Here is a 15,087-nt window from a genome sequence, read left to right as displayed (position 1 = left end):
CTCAAGCATTTTTAGAGCACTTGTAAATCTTTAATTAGTTCACATCTTTGTGGTGTGTCAATGAAATTACAGATGAGATACACAATTATGTGATTAGCCAATCGTTACCAAGAATGAAGGAGCATGGACCTCACCTGTGCCTAGACCCTCGAGCATCCTGGCACTCTCCCAGCCTGCCTGGCTGACCCCAGACCAGCGCATCCTCTTTATATTATTAGTATCATCATCTTCGGCGGCCGACTGTGTACATAGGCTTAGTGTTTGATCAACTCAATAGTTTGGAGCTCGTGAAAGCAGGTGTGTGTCCTGTGGTGCTGTTTGACAGGACAGAGGTAGTCTTTAGAAAAAGAAACATAAACCCCAGAATGCCAAAATTTGCTACAAGAACATATTGTTAATTTAACTGCTGAGTAATTTAAGGGCATGCTGATTTTGAGAAGATTCAGTCTTCTCATGCTTCCTGTATTACTGATGGCTGTGGAAGGAAAGCCAGTAAATGGGTTTTTGTCTGGCTGCTGATTAGTTTGGTGACAGACTCTAAAGAGAAAGAATGCCATTTGAGATCAGATCCTGTTGTTCCTGCTTTTTCTTGTATGTAAGTATTTGAGAACCTTTTCTTCCAGAAGTTATGTAAATGATCCAATTAGCTTAAAATTGGTCATTTTAGCTGTTAGGGCCCATATTTATTCAAAACAGTTTATTGTTCTACAGCTACTGGCAGTACACCTTTAATTGTATCATCTGTTGAAGTGTTTGCAATGGATGGATTAAAAGGGGAGCACACGTCATCATGTGATTTAAAAGCCATAGCACTACAGTTCTAGAAGGAGAATTCTCAGGTTCCTTAGATCTGTGCACATTGGGCCGGTTGGTATTAAACTCCTGCAGTTATGCACCATATCCACCCTTTAAAGCAGTTCTGTGTTACCATCTCATCTGAAACACTCCTCTCTTCTCCAGGTTTCGTCGCCAGCTTTCTGAACCCTGTAATTCTTTTCCTCCTCTGCCGACATTGCCAAGGGAAGGGCGTCCTATGTACCAACGCCAGATGTCTGAGCCAAACATCCCCTTCCCACCACAAGGCTTTAAGCAGGAATACCACGACCCAGTCTATGAACACAACACCATGGTTGGAGGTGCAGCCAGCCAAAGCTTCCCCCCTCCTTTGATGATCAAACAGGAACCCAGAGATTTTGCATATGATTCAGGTAGGCCTATCCTCGGATGGAACTATATGTAAACCATCTTCTCTCCTCCCTTGTTGATTTGATTAGTGTCGTCAGACTGGGTGGCTTCTGACCATTGATTTGTAAGTGGCATCTTTCTGATTTTTATCCCATATGGTTATCAAATGACTTAGTCATGTGACAAAATCATGTCTGAAAATGAAACCAGTTCAAAGAGAGTGCAATGTATAAAATGCCACATACTCAACCTAGAGTAGCAAATTATAATTTCCTTCTTGTTCCTGTGTTTTTCTTTTCTATGTTAGCATTATTTAGAAACAATGCTTACAAAGTAATAGTCTTTTATGCTAGGCATTTATATTAGGTAACTTAAAAAAAATGTTGGCGTCAATACTCCAGTGGCCCTAAAGTAAGAATTCTTACCTAGAAAGGGAACATTTAAGAAGAGCAGATTTAAGCTTTTTTCATGGGGTTTAGCTTTGTCTTAGAGAGCTAGAAAATTCTACATATCATGTTTCAGAGGAAAGTGGTCATCCTGAAGTTAAATGTTACTCCCTAATTTGACCAACATTTAATTTTTAAACTCAAACAGTTACTTAAACTTTTCTCTATTGAGTTTTTCCTGCTATCCATCTCTGAAATCAGGACATAAGCTTTTTATATTTCTAGGTATTTTGAAATAACATGTGAAGTAAAGGGTAATTTTTATAAGAACACCACACACCTGTAAATTTTTATTACTAACATTATTGTAGCTGTTAGATGTGGAGATACTTAAGTACGCTGCAATTTCCTTCCACCTGGATGCAAGTGTATGGACATCCTTTATGAAAGAACTATTGCACCCCTGCTAATAACTGCTCAGTTCTGCTCAGGGGAACAGAAAACTGCCTTCAGGTTTTAAGTTGAATAAATGTGAATGTCCCTCAGAGTGTAACACAAGACAGCCCTGTGACTTAGAGGTTCTGCCTCATCCTCAAAGGACAGGAAGATAAATGGCTGAGGGCACTGGCCACTCTAAAGCATGCCTCAGCATCCTGAAAACACAGTAATTTCCCAATAACACTGAGTTACCTGTCCAACTGACCCTCCTAGGTCTTGAGTAGATTCATCCCAGGCTTGGTTTCTTGAGGGCAGAGCATCTGTTTGGGACTCCATCTAGGTTCAGAGGATCTCCCAGGGTTAGCTGGTTAAGAGGGCACAGGATCAGAAGGTTCCTTAAGTCTGTATGTCAATCCTTCTAGGTCTGGGGAAACATTAGGTTGAGGGACAGTAAGAAGGTAGGTGGGATAGTCTTGGTAGAAACATTGGCTCCATTCTATTTCAGAACTAAGAGGCTTTATTGATAGCTAAATTTGATCTGGAATTTTGGATTGTTTTCCAGATATGTTTTCAAAGAAGAGAAAATAATAGATATCTATTTTGTATGGTTTACAATTTAGAAAAATTGCCTGTTGAGTGAGGGTGGGCGTCTTGGGAACTTGAAATTCTTCCTAGTGATTTGAGTTTAGAGATGTTTCACATCTGCTATTGGATCTCCATAATTAAATACTTTGCAAGCCAATGGACTTTACTGCAGGTAGGAAACATTTTCTGTCCGTGAATATCAAATTCTCTTAACTGCTATTAGGCTTATCTCTAACTGTATTTCATTTGCTACAGTACAGTTGAATTCATCACTGAATTTTAGAAAAGTACAGATGGAAATTATATGAATTAGCTCAAATAGCCAATCAATGGGACTTGTGCAATATGTTGAAAATTTTGTGTTTTTACTATGTGTTTTTAAATCTAGAGTGGCCAAAATGAGAATCATCAAACCTTCTGTGATTTGTTCCACATGTGTCTCCTGATGTTTATATTGAAAACACATGCATGTATAGGGTGGAATTGATCATTTATACCATGTGACTAAGCAGGAAGAGATTTAATGATTCTAATGAAGCAAAACATTAATGGGTGGGTCTGTAAGAGATAACAGCAGTACCTGTGGGTCAAATACAGTGTGGATGTTAGTTGGCCATTGTGTGTGCCTCACAAGCACAATGTTTGCCCCTTATTAGTTCCATGTAAGTTCCAGCTCCATGCCATAACTGTGGGTGCCTCTCCTAGGTGTGCCTTGTATCTTGCAGTTGACTTATAAAGTGCTACTTAACTTCTGAGAAGCCATTAATTTCATGCTACCCCGTTACATTTTAAATCGACACAGTTGTACAACATTTCTTAATTCTAATTTCAGTTTTGCCTGTAAGGTTCAGCTTCATTTGAATAGTTTCACAATAAAGGTTGGACTGTTGAGTGTAATTTAAAAGAAAGCACTTTGGGATATGATTTAGAAAAAAATCACTAATCTGCTGGTATCAAAGTACATTTTGCTGGTATGAAGTTGATCCGTTGTGTATGTCGTATGTTGCAACCAACAGGGGTGATCTCTGGATATTCTGTTTGTTGTCATTAGCTCATTCATCTTTCCCAAGAGCACATTAAACAACCCTTTAGGAACTCTAATGTATTTATCATTGAATCACCACTCTCTCTTTTTCCTGTTGGGTTTGAACCAGTAGCACATCAGGAAACACATCACAAGTGATTTTCAAGCAACACAAGCAGTGAGGTTTTCTCAGCAAGTAAACTAGAATTTGTGATAGAAAGTTACCCTTCAGAGGGATTCTAGGGTACTTTATTGGTTAATTCAATGTACTATAAATGTTGTGACAATAAAAGATGTCTTCAAAGAGAAAAGACAGCATGATTGTGCTCTAATAAAACCTGACATTAATTATGACATGGGAAATGGAAGGTCTATTAGTTATAATTATAATTACAGGAATGCAATTTCAACTGCCGAATATTTAAGATAAAAATTCAAAATATTATGTTATTAGAGGAGAAATCTTTATTCAAGGGATGAGAGGGGGGAATGTCTTGGATCAGAAGACAGAGAAGAAAAAAGAATTAGCTATTCAAGGAGCCAGTTTTTTAGGCAGTTACACCATGGTACTGTGTTCGGAAGCTAACACAATGTCGACTCTGATGGTTTGTTTCTGTCCACGAGCCAGTTAGTGCTGTGTAGAGCACCACACCGATTTTTGTTTATTAGTCAGTTGCCTTCTAAAATTCAGTGTGTGTGCTGCACTCATTGGCCAAGTGAGCACACACAGCTAGGACATGTGGAGTGCCTCGTCTGCAGCATGTAAAGCAATTACTTTAGGCAGCGTCCCACTTGTATGAGCTTCTTTGCCCAGGTTTTAACTCCCCATGTCACCTCCGAATTCCAGTGGTACAGGCACTTTATTATTCACCATTTATTTATATTTTTGTGATGGTCTTCCTATGTAACTTCAGTTGGCCTGCTTCTCACTGTGTTGACAAAGTAAACCTTGGGGTTTTCAGACTCTCTCCTGCTCAGCCTCTGTACTTGTTACTCTTGGTGCATGACCACCATCCCTAGATATACAGCAGATGTATACAGATATACATCCACTTATGTATATAACCTCTGCAGAAGCATTGGTTCCATCCTAAACCAGAGCATATCTAAGAGTTTTATTTGTAGTTCTTAGCTTATTGCTCAACCCATGTCTTTCATTGTATTTGTTCAGAATAAAGGGGAGTGTGCCACAGATTTTTGCATGTACTATTATAATTTTCCTCCTTGTGGATTAAGAATCTGTACAGCTGAAGGCTCTCTATGAGATCCATGGGCTCGAATAGCATCAGCTGCTTTCAGCTTTTGGCTATGAGCTTCCCTAATTTAGTGAAGAGTGTAGCTCACATGGGCCCGTGGTCAAATTTTACTCCAATTTTAGGTGCTCACTGCTTTGAGGGAATGAATTGTCAGGCCTCAATCCCTGTAAAAGATTAGGTTGTATTCTTTTCGTTCCTTTTCATTTCTAGGAAATTTCTTTCAAACTTCCTGTTTCCTTTTGAGACAGGCCCTCATGGTGTAGCTCTATCTTGCTTGGAGTTCACTATGTGGACCTAGCAGTCAGTGAATTTACAGATATTTCTGTTCAAATTGCTGGGATTAAAGGCACACAACACCTTGTCTAGCTCCTCAAACATTTTTACGAACTGAGTTTCTCAATGGCTGGAGAGAGAGCTCAGCTGTTGAGAGTGCTCTTGCAGCGAACCTGAATTTGATTCCCAGCACCTATGTGGCAGTTCACAATTGTCAGTAGCTCCAGTTCTAGGGGCCCTAAGGTTGGCTGATGAGCTCTGTTGTTACCAGGTGCACATGTGGTGAATGTACAAACATGGAGGCAAATTCTCCTACACGTGAAATACAAACAAACCTTGAAGAAAAATAACTGAGTTTATCAAGGAGGTGGTTCTTGATAAAGCTCTTCTGGCAAAAGCTCAATAATAATTAGAAGGAAGAGAAGCAAATCCATAGCCCACTAGCTACAAGTCCATTGTATGAGATGGGTTCTCTTATCAGACTTCACACTTTTATTTGAATATCCTGATGTGCGATGCATACCCTTAAAGCAGAGCAGAAGACTCGTAACTTCCGGTCAGCTATGTTCACTTTACTTGCGGAAGCTTGTGAGGTACTGCAGCACCTAAAACAGATGCAAGGAAGCTCTTAGTGGAATTGCACATCCCTCTTTTTAGTCTTCATTGCAAATTATTCTTCAGTCCATCTATTTTTCACCTACACAACCTCTCTCATTTTTCCACACGGATATCTTTTATCACCTTAGAAAAACATAAAGACTTAGATTTTCTGTTATTAGCTGGTTAAAAAAAATATGATATGTAGGCAGAGAAATGGGAAAATAAATACTTCTAAAATATTTACCTCATGTTAAATATGTTAAAACTAAAGTATGTTTTAAGTTTCTACTGTCAGAGGTGATGGATATGTCTGCTATTCCTGTGGGCCTTGGTCAATACTTTAATAAGAGTTCTGAGTCCTCTTCAGTTTCAGAAGTGTGTCTAGTGGAATATTCCAATATTATAAGTACTGTTCTGTGTTTTTCTGTGTTGGTGGACCATCATCCTAAACACCTAGATCAGTGGTCCTCGACCTTCCTGATGCTATGACCTTTAATACAGTTCTTCATGGTGTGGTGCCCCCCCAAGCATAAAATTATTTTTCCTTGCTAGTCCAAAACATAACAGTTTTCTTTTTACTGTTCTGAATTGTAATGTAGACATCTGTGTTTCCTGATGGTCTTAGGTTGTTCAACTCCCTAAGGGGTCAAGACCCACAGGTTGAGAACCACTGATCTAAATGTATGGAAGTGAAATTGCGTCCTAACTCTGCTGACCTATACAACCAAAGATAGGGACAGGGAAGGAGACCAAATAGGACCTTTGAAGTTTCCTCTGTGGACTGATTTCCTCCAACTCCTAATTTCCACCATCTCCTGAACAGCACTAACAGTGGGCGACCAAGTCTTCAGTTCTGGAGTCCATAGGGAAGATGCATACTCCAACCATCTTTACAAAACAACTTAGTATTTGCTTACAGCAGGAGACATATATCCTAGCAAAGTTAGCTTCAAAGATACCATTTCATGAATTCTCAACGATTGGGTGTTTTCGGGAAGAAAAAAATATTGTCCAGGAAATACAACAAATTCAATGATAAAAAAAAAGTTATTGAAAGTCTAGTAGAGTCAGGTAAAACACAGGACATTGCAAGCAAAGGTTTTTGGCATCTTTTGGAATATTCTAAGACGTCATAAAATCTCGGCCTTCATTATTCTCAAAATGCAAGAGATGTGTAATTTCTATTTGGTAAATATTTTTATACCATCATCAATTCAGTGATTTCATACTGATAAAACCATTTTTCTGTTTTTACTTATCTTAAAAATGTAATCAGAACTAGGCTCTATTTAGACAGTGAAGTGGACAAAGAGGTGGGATACATTTTTCTGCTTGAAATCCCTAAGGCAGCTGTGAGAGCCACCGCATCCTTCCTAACGTACACCTTCTCTGCTCGTCCACTCATTATTTCAGTTCACCTCCTGTCGGTAGAATGGAACACCTAAAATAGGAAAAGCCGCGATATCTAGACCTGTTGAACTCTTCAAAAAAAAAACTGTGAAGCATCCTTCATGGATGATGAAATTATACTTCTTAGTGCATTTAGAAAAATATACATAAAATATGTTTAATATGTTTAACTTCCATAGCAGTGTAACTTAAGACTAGTATAGCCTTATAGTTTGTCTATCTTTGTGGTCATGTGACTGAGAAGGAACTGCAGCAAACTACCACTGCCCAACCATGGAAATGACCAGACTTCAAATTTTGAATTACAGCTCCTACTAAATGCATACTGCTCTTGTGCTATCACAAAGTTAAAGTTAAGTAGGAGGCTATCTGCATTTCAGTACCAGAACAGAATCTAAATCACCAATCAACAAAGAAATATTTTAATATCTATCCTCAAATTGCTGCTAGGCTATATTCCATGGGCTGTTCAAGTTGGGTTTCAAATGTATTAAGTCATAGAGGTTATGTAGCACATTAAATTCTTAAAAATATGAGATGATGTTGGCACTGGTGGCACTTGCTTCTAATTCCAGCACTCTGGAGGCAAAGACAAGCACAACCTCATGTGTTTGAGGTCAGCTTGGTCTATAAAGGAAACCTCAGGCCAACGAAGGATACATAGTGAGATCCTGTCTTTTAAACAAACACCACATAAAAAGGCGTATATTTATCTGCCTTATATTTATATTTATAGTGGTGCCTTATATGGTGGGTTACCACTCCTCTTCCCATGTGATTCTTCAATTATTTAAATTTGGAGCATACAAGATAAGGCTGTAATGTTTCCTAGCATTGATTTGCTGATGCTGGAGGTTCTTATTTAAATGCTGAACTGCCACAATGCCACAGTGGAAACAGATTTAAAACATACTGAACTTTACTGCTTCTGACTTTCTCCTCTGCCCTCCCTGGGCATGCCATGCTTCCCCAGCTAACTGCCCAGGTGTGAACTCGGGGCCTGTTGATTGTAGCTATGTTCCCATTTGGCCTCAAGTCACCAGAAGATAGATATGCTTTCTTCCCTCAATAGGCAAAGCCCAAGTTACAGATTGCACATAAAACCCATGTAACACTATTTGGGTTAGCACTGGCTCTTTCCAGTTCATCGCCTGTAATTGCTTAGATTAGATAATTTTGAACATTGCCATTTTTGGTAATTTCTGTTACAACTACGATTATGGTTCCATGAACTCTGGCTTTTTGTACCTGAGATGTAACACTCCCACAGGCTGAGCTCTGGCCCTGTTCCATATGAAATATTCTTACTTAAGGCCACATTTTCTTTCATATAAGGCTGTGGCTTGTTTTTCCCTCTTTTTTAACTTTTAACACTGTTGCTTGAAGAAATGCAGGTTGAGAATCACTTGGGAATTTTAAAGAATGAGCTATTGATTCTGTGGGAGATGGTAACCTCCTATCTGTTTCTCTAGCATCCCAAAGACAATTTTCTCTCACTCAACCAGGGATTTGTGGACAAGCAGGATGATGTTTTAGGTACTTCAACTGTGAAAACTGAGAGTGGTATTTATCTAATTGATCTCATTATTATAATTGTCTTCATGGGTCAGCCTCACAATTTGACTGCTTTTAATTGTCTACCTTCCTTATGTGGGTTTCTGGTTAAAATAGCAATTCTACCAAGCCAGGATATGGCTTTATGCTATCAGTTTTTCTAAGAAATGCTTCAGTATACTCTAAATCTACAGTTACTGTAAGTGGCCTTGGCGAGTGATTTGATTTGAGAATTGAGACTACAGTCTGGATTTACTCTTTATGCATTAACACAGGTCAAATGGACAGGGACTGCATTTTAAGTCAGTAATGGAAGGCTGAAGGCTGTCTTAAACCAATCATATCAGTTTTGCCCATGACTGATTGATCCCTAGGGGCCTAGCCTTGTAAGCATTTCTATTCCATGAATGGACTCCATAGAGCCTGGAGTTTCATTCATAAAATGGAGACTGAAAGGAAACACACACACATGCACACACACAGAGACACACACACAGCCTGGCTCTCTGGAATGTCATTTATACAGAGCTGGAGGGTCTAGTGTTCCATCAGCTGCTGCTTTTGCCAGTTGACTGGAAGTAATGATTAATGCTCATTGGTCCTGCCTGTGTGTAACCTGACACTGCTTATGGCCTTCCAGAGTCCCTAATGTATGGTGAACGAGAAGACAACATTCTCAAATCAGAAACATAAACAGGAACTGGTGGGTCTGAATTCCATTCAAATATGTCATCTCAGCCCGACTGTGTTTGTCTAAGTTGGATTTTACAGGCAGGAAAGGGGGAAGGGAAGGGATAATGTGCTTGTTAGTTGAACTGGCTTGGAAAAGGGGGTGGAGTACACTTTCATAGTGTGTAATTTATGGTTTCTTTTCGAACAAAGCAGCCAGGACACAGGCTTTGAGTTGCTTACCCCAAGTGGGTGAAATGAGCGTGTAACTGTTCTTTTAAGTGGAGCTGAGATTTGAAATTAAGTGAAACACTTTAAAGACCGCTGACCTTGTCTCTCTGTGCTAGCAAAGATGAACAAAAGAGGCAAAGAAAGGATCACCTTCTTTTCAAAACTCTATCATCTATCTATCTATCTATCATCTATCTATCTATCTATCTATCTATCTATCTATCTATCTATCTATCTATCATCTATCATCTATTTATCTATCTATCATCTATCTATCTTTCTATCTATCTCTATCTATCTATCTATCTATCTATCTATCTATCTATCTATCTATCATCTATCTATCTATCTATCTATCATCTAACTATCTATCATCTATCTATCTATCTTTTATCTAACTATCTATCTATTATCTATCTATCTCTGTGTGTGCACGAGTGCATGCATGTGCATGCTTATTGGAGTGAATATTTTTGGATTTTAAATATTCTTATAAAATATTTTGGTACTCAAGGAGTTTCATATTCAAATGCCAGTATGGATGGCAAGAGGTAAGAGCTAGGCAAGAGGAGGAATGGGTTTCATAAATATTTCTTCTAGGTAAGATGCAAATAACTTGAAATATTTGTCAAACAATTTGTGTTGGGTTAATCAGATGCTTACCATTTTCACTATGTGTGTGAATATCTCTATTTAATTGATTTTAATAGTGCCCGTGACATTGTATATGGACAGGTATTTCAAAACATAGAAAAATAACCACAGAGCAACCAGAGACTGAAAAGTCAGCAGTCCTATGGCTGTGATTATTTCACAGACCTCTTTAACTCTGAGTTTTGAACTCTGACTCCTCTTTGTGTGTGAACCTTGATTAATTTATTGCTTTATCTACATAATCTGCTCTTTATTTATGCCCAACATTAAACAATAAAACCACCTAGCTTCTCTGACATTCAAAAAATACTAACTCCTGGGCCTGATATTTGTATCAGATGGAGCAAACTTTGTGATTTCCTTTGGCTCTCCATTTACTTATTTACGGGGGGGGGGGGGTAGTGCTTTTGTAAAGATAAAGTATGGTTAAGGCTCGGAAGTGCCCGGCACAGCGACTGACACATATGCAGGGCCCGACAATGATGCTGGCCATTCATTGGCATGACTTTATCACGATCTCTGCAGATTCCTTCAAAGATTATGAGCCCTTTAACAAGGTGTCAAACTCATATTTAGGTTAGAGGATAAGACGACGTATCTGAAATATTCTACTAAAGTCAACATATGCAAATCTAGTATGCTATGTCTGACCCAGTTCATGCTAGACTTGATTACTAGTTTCATTTTTGTTGGAGGCAAGCAGAACAAGTTATATGCATATTATATTACAGCCGAATAAGGTAAGAATCACAGGAAAGATGAAACCAAGTATACTTTTCTTTCAAATCACAGATTCCAACAGGAAACACATTAGGATGGACTGGGTACCCAGCTCTAAATCCTCCAACGCAAAGTGCTGCTGTGAACCATGGGGTCAGCTAATGGCATTGGTTCTCACATTTACTTTGAGCTCTGTCTCAACTGCCAGGGCATGGTGATTTCTAATAGATATCCCAGGTCACGATAATGCCTGTACCTTCGGCTCTTTGACTTTATTTTTTATTCTAGTTTAATCAAAATCACCAGCTTGTGAAACGTATGGTATCCTGAGTTCAGAATGTCCATATACTGTTTAGGCCTGCTCATGTTTTGTGGGTGATACTGTCCACAATGTATCTCAGAAGCTTATGAGTAAGATTTTTGGTTTCAGAGGGAAAATTATATGCTATTGTTTGTCACTATGCTGCTGTTATGTCTCAGAAATACTGAATTCACTTAACTGCATGACTTCCCTCTTTCTTTCCTGGTTCACTGTAGTGTAGATTTGCTCTATTTCCTTTCATTTGCTGAGAAATATCCCAAGTATGGATGAAGCAATACTAAACTCATCACTCCCTTCTCAAAACTTAAGTCATCTCCAAATCCATCACTTATTTTATAATATGTGCGTGGATGTTTTGTTTTTGTGTATGTTTGTATATCACGTGTGTTGCCTGGTGCCCAGCGAGATCAGAAGAGGAACCTGGGTCCCCTAAAATTAGAATTATGGGTGGTTGTGAGCCTCCATGTGCATACTGGGAATGCAACCTAGGTTTTCCAAAAGAAGAAAAGGTGCTCCTAACCACCCACCATGACATCCCTTCAGCCCTTCCACACAGATTTATGTGGCTGAGAACCAGCGGTTCATAGAACTTCTCTGTTTTAACTCTTTGTTTGTCCTCTTTCTCATGAGAGTCTAACATACAACTGATGGAACTTATTTTCGACTTAATAACTTGCAGATTTCTCCAATATGGAGTACATTATGGGTACAAAAACATCTTTTCCATGACTTGTGTCTTTTAGGAAACTATAAAATGTAGTTTTCCTGATTAACTAGAACCGAGTGCACTCATGCGTCAAATGTAAAAGCAGAGTTAGAGGGTAGCGTGGGTGCTTCTGTGTTAGCATTTATTCCTATCTTCACCACGCTGTGTCATTTATGCCCTAGACACCCCTTTGGGATTTCATAACGTGTGAGATTAGGAGTGAGAGGAAGCAAACAAGTCTAACCTAGTGAAGCCAGGACTCGAGGAGCTGAAGGGATTGAAAACAACAATGTTCTAATATTTTTCTTTTTTTTTCTAAAGTTGGTGTCATTGCTTGTTAAAAGAGCTCATGCCAGGATTTATTTATTTACTTACTTACTTACTTTTGGTGCTTGGTCTTGAACCAACTACTTCCTGCATTTCTAAGCAAGCACTCTACCGCTGTGTATATCCCCAGCTACACCAGGATTTAATACATAGATTTTCAGAAATTTGTTAAATAGTAGTACTAACAAAAAGTGGTTAAATCTTCCAGGTTTGCATTATGCATGTGTGTGCGTGCACGCACGGGAGCACACGCACACACACCCCTTACAAAGTACATGCTACTTTCAGATGCATGTTTAACAGAATCCATTATTTTGACTCTGTATATTTAGCATTTTAAACTTTCTTCCATCATCCAAATATACTGAAGAGAGCTTAGCTAGCATGGTGGTTCATGCTCGTGGTCCCAGTAGTGGGTACAGTCAGTCAAAAAGACACAACGAACCCTATCTTAAGAGTGAATGAATGAATGAACGAGTAGCTCCCTGTGGATTTTACTTAGTCCCATTGCTCCTACAGGAAGTCAACGTGTACAGCCAGTCAACTTCTGCATTTTAATTCAAATGTAAGCAAAGGCACCGTCTTGAGCTACATCTACTTTCCTGGGATTTCTCATTTACCTTAAGACATTTGAAAGCTGAATTAAGTTATACATTGATTATTACTGCAGAAATCCAGCTAGGAGCATCAAATGAAGGAGAGACTTCTTTTTCAACCTCCTTGTTAGGTTTGTTATATGAGATAATCCCGGGTTTACACATTACTTGGTAACAAACTAGTTTCAACAACCACTAAAACCCACCTAACCAATCATGACTAATCTTTCCTCTCTGGGTCAGGCATGGCTTTTGGAAGCTTACACAAATGATACCCTAAAGGGGAATTTTCATTTTGTACAACTGAGCAGCAAATATGCAAATCAAAGAAGTGCCTGGCATATTAGATGTGCAAATTCAAAGCTGCATTCTGTGCTAAAACTTTTGGAAAACCTTCCCACGTCATCATTGTATTTTCCAGCACAGTATTGCATAGTAAGGCAAAGAGGGATAAAGCACTTTTTTAAAAAGTTTCTTGCACATGTATCTTGATATGAAGTGATACTTTCTGAATCACACCGAAATCTGATTCCTTCAGTAGTGACCCTCCATGAAGCTGAGCCCAAGCGGGCAGGTTGGAGACTGCTTTGTTCTTGATTCCACCTCCATGCATGGAAGCCCGGAGAGGCCAGCACACTTCACTGCTTTGAATTTTTCCAGCATATTAGATCAGCTTTCATCACCACAAGAGCTCATCTGTAACAAATTACAGGCGCTGTGATTTCTCTGCGTTGATTTGGTCAGCACTAATATCGAGTTTTAGAACGCTTTGATCCACAAGTTTCTACATCAATAAAAAACCCTTTGTCCTAAATTCAATTTACATAATCCAATTTATAGACTGACTTTTAAACTTCTTAAGCCAGTGTGATTTCAGAACAAACAACAAGGGCTAATATGGCAAAAATATGAGGTTCAAAGATGGGTCCTCAAGTATTCAGAATATCTGGGGGAAATTCTGGCTTAATCAAATTCATGACTGGTCAATCAATATATTTTTAGGTATCATTGATTAAGAGATAGATTTACACAGTCTACTCCAGAATAACTGCAACAGTAAGCAACAAATCAACAAGTTCATGGAATTTAAGAACACAAAATAAATATATACAAGTAAATTATTGAAAGAGGTCCTAAATTCCTTCTGTCTGAATATGTTAGTGGAAATAATACATACAACTTATTCCATATGTGCCTCTTGGCTACAGCTTTAAAAGTATCAATAGCACTCCCGTTTTATGAGAGGAGAGGGTTGAGGATAGAGCCGTTAACTAACCTGCCGGAAGCTATACTCCCGTGAAACAGAAGACCTTAGACTTGAATTTGTGCCTGGTAGGTGACAAAGTAGCTGTCAGCCATCACTGTACTGTGCTGGTCATCCTAAAATCATAGCCTGAGGATGCCAGATAGGATAGTGTATCTAGAAGACGTCTGTCCACCGTCATGCACGTTTGCGATGGCCAAGCTGCAGTGGGCTGTCTGTCGCTATTGCATTGTCCTTCCTTCCACAGGAAAGGGAAATCTTCCCAGTGACACCTCCACTGTCTGTCACCAGACACTGGCCTTTGAAGTCACCGCTTGGGTGAAGCCCAGCTTGGGTCTTTGCTGGACATTTAGCAAAAGTTCAAATGGAATGCCAGATCTCACCAGTTGGACTTTTTTTTATTATTAGATAAGGTAGAAATGAAAGCAGCAGGCAATTTAATTAGCGGTAATTTTTCTGGGCAAGTCATTACTTTGATGAACTTCAGAGCAATGTTTACGGCCCCTAATTAACCATGTTAGTCGTTTGATTGAATAATCACTTTGGAAATGTTTCTACAATTTGATTAGAGTCTGACCCACTCTGATAGTCATAAATTAACTGATATCACTTTAGAATAACATGACTTTAGTTATTCTATGTGAATAAAGCTCCTACCCCTTTCTTTTATTTAATTTTTTTCTGTTTTCTCTCTACTTTATAAATGACATCTATTTTAAGGGCAGACTGGATTTTAAAATGATAGCCAAGGCCTTGCTTTTAAAAACTAGTTGCTAATTTGATTTACTCTCATGTAATAAATGGCAGGAATTGGAAAAGCACAATTCTCTCCATCAATTGTTACCCATTGTCTTCCTAAGAATGTAAATCACATGTTGGTCTGTTGA

At 38.8% G+C, this 15,087-nt stretch overlaps 1 protein-coding gene across 8 annotated transcripts in view; it reads left to right on the top strand.

Moving 5' to 3' along the window:
* Etv1 (ETS variant transcription factor 1) overlaps positions 1 to 15,087 on the top strand; it is a 91,798-nt gene that overhangs the window by 58,181 nt on the left and 18,530 nt on the right. For all 8 annotated transcript variants that reach the window (XM_075948737.1, XM_075948733.1, XM_075948734.1 and 5 more), the window contains one exon: positions 961 to 1,208. In XM_075948737.1, the coding sequence (XP_075804852.1) occupies positions 961 to 1,208 (248 nt within the window). The remainder of the gene's footprint in view (positions 1 to 960; positions 1,209 to 15,087) is intronic.

This window comes from Microtus pennsylvanicus, chromosome 14 (assembly GCF_037038515.1).
Source record: "Microtus pennsylvanicus isolate mMicPen1 chromosome 14, mMicPen1.hap1, whole genome shotgun sequence".
NCBI lineage: Eukaryota > Metazoa > Chordata > Mammalia > Rodentia > Cricetidae > Microtus > Microtus pennsylvanicus.
The sequence above is the reverse complement of the archived record's forward strand: the minus strand, read 5'-3'. Positions and strand labels throughout refer to the sequence as shown.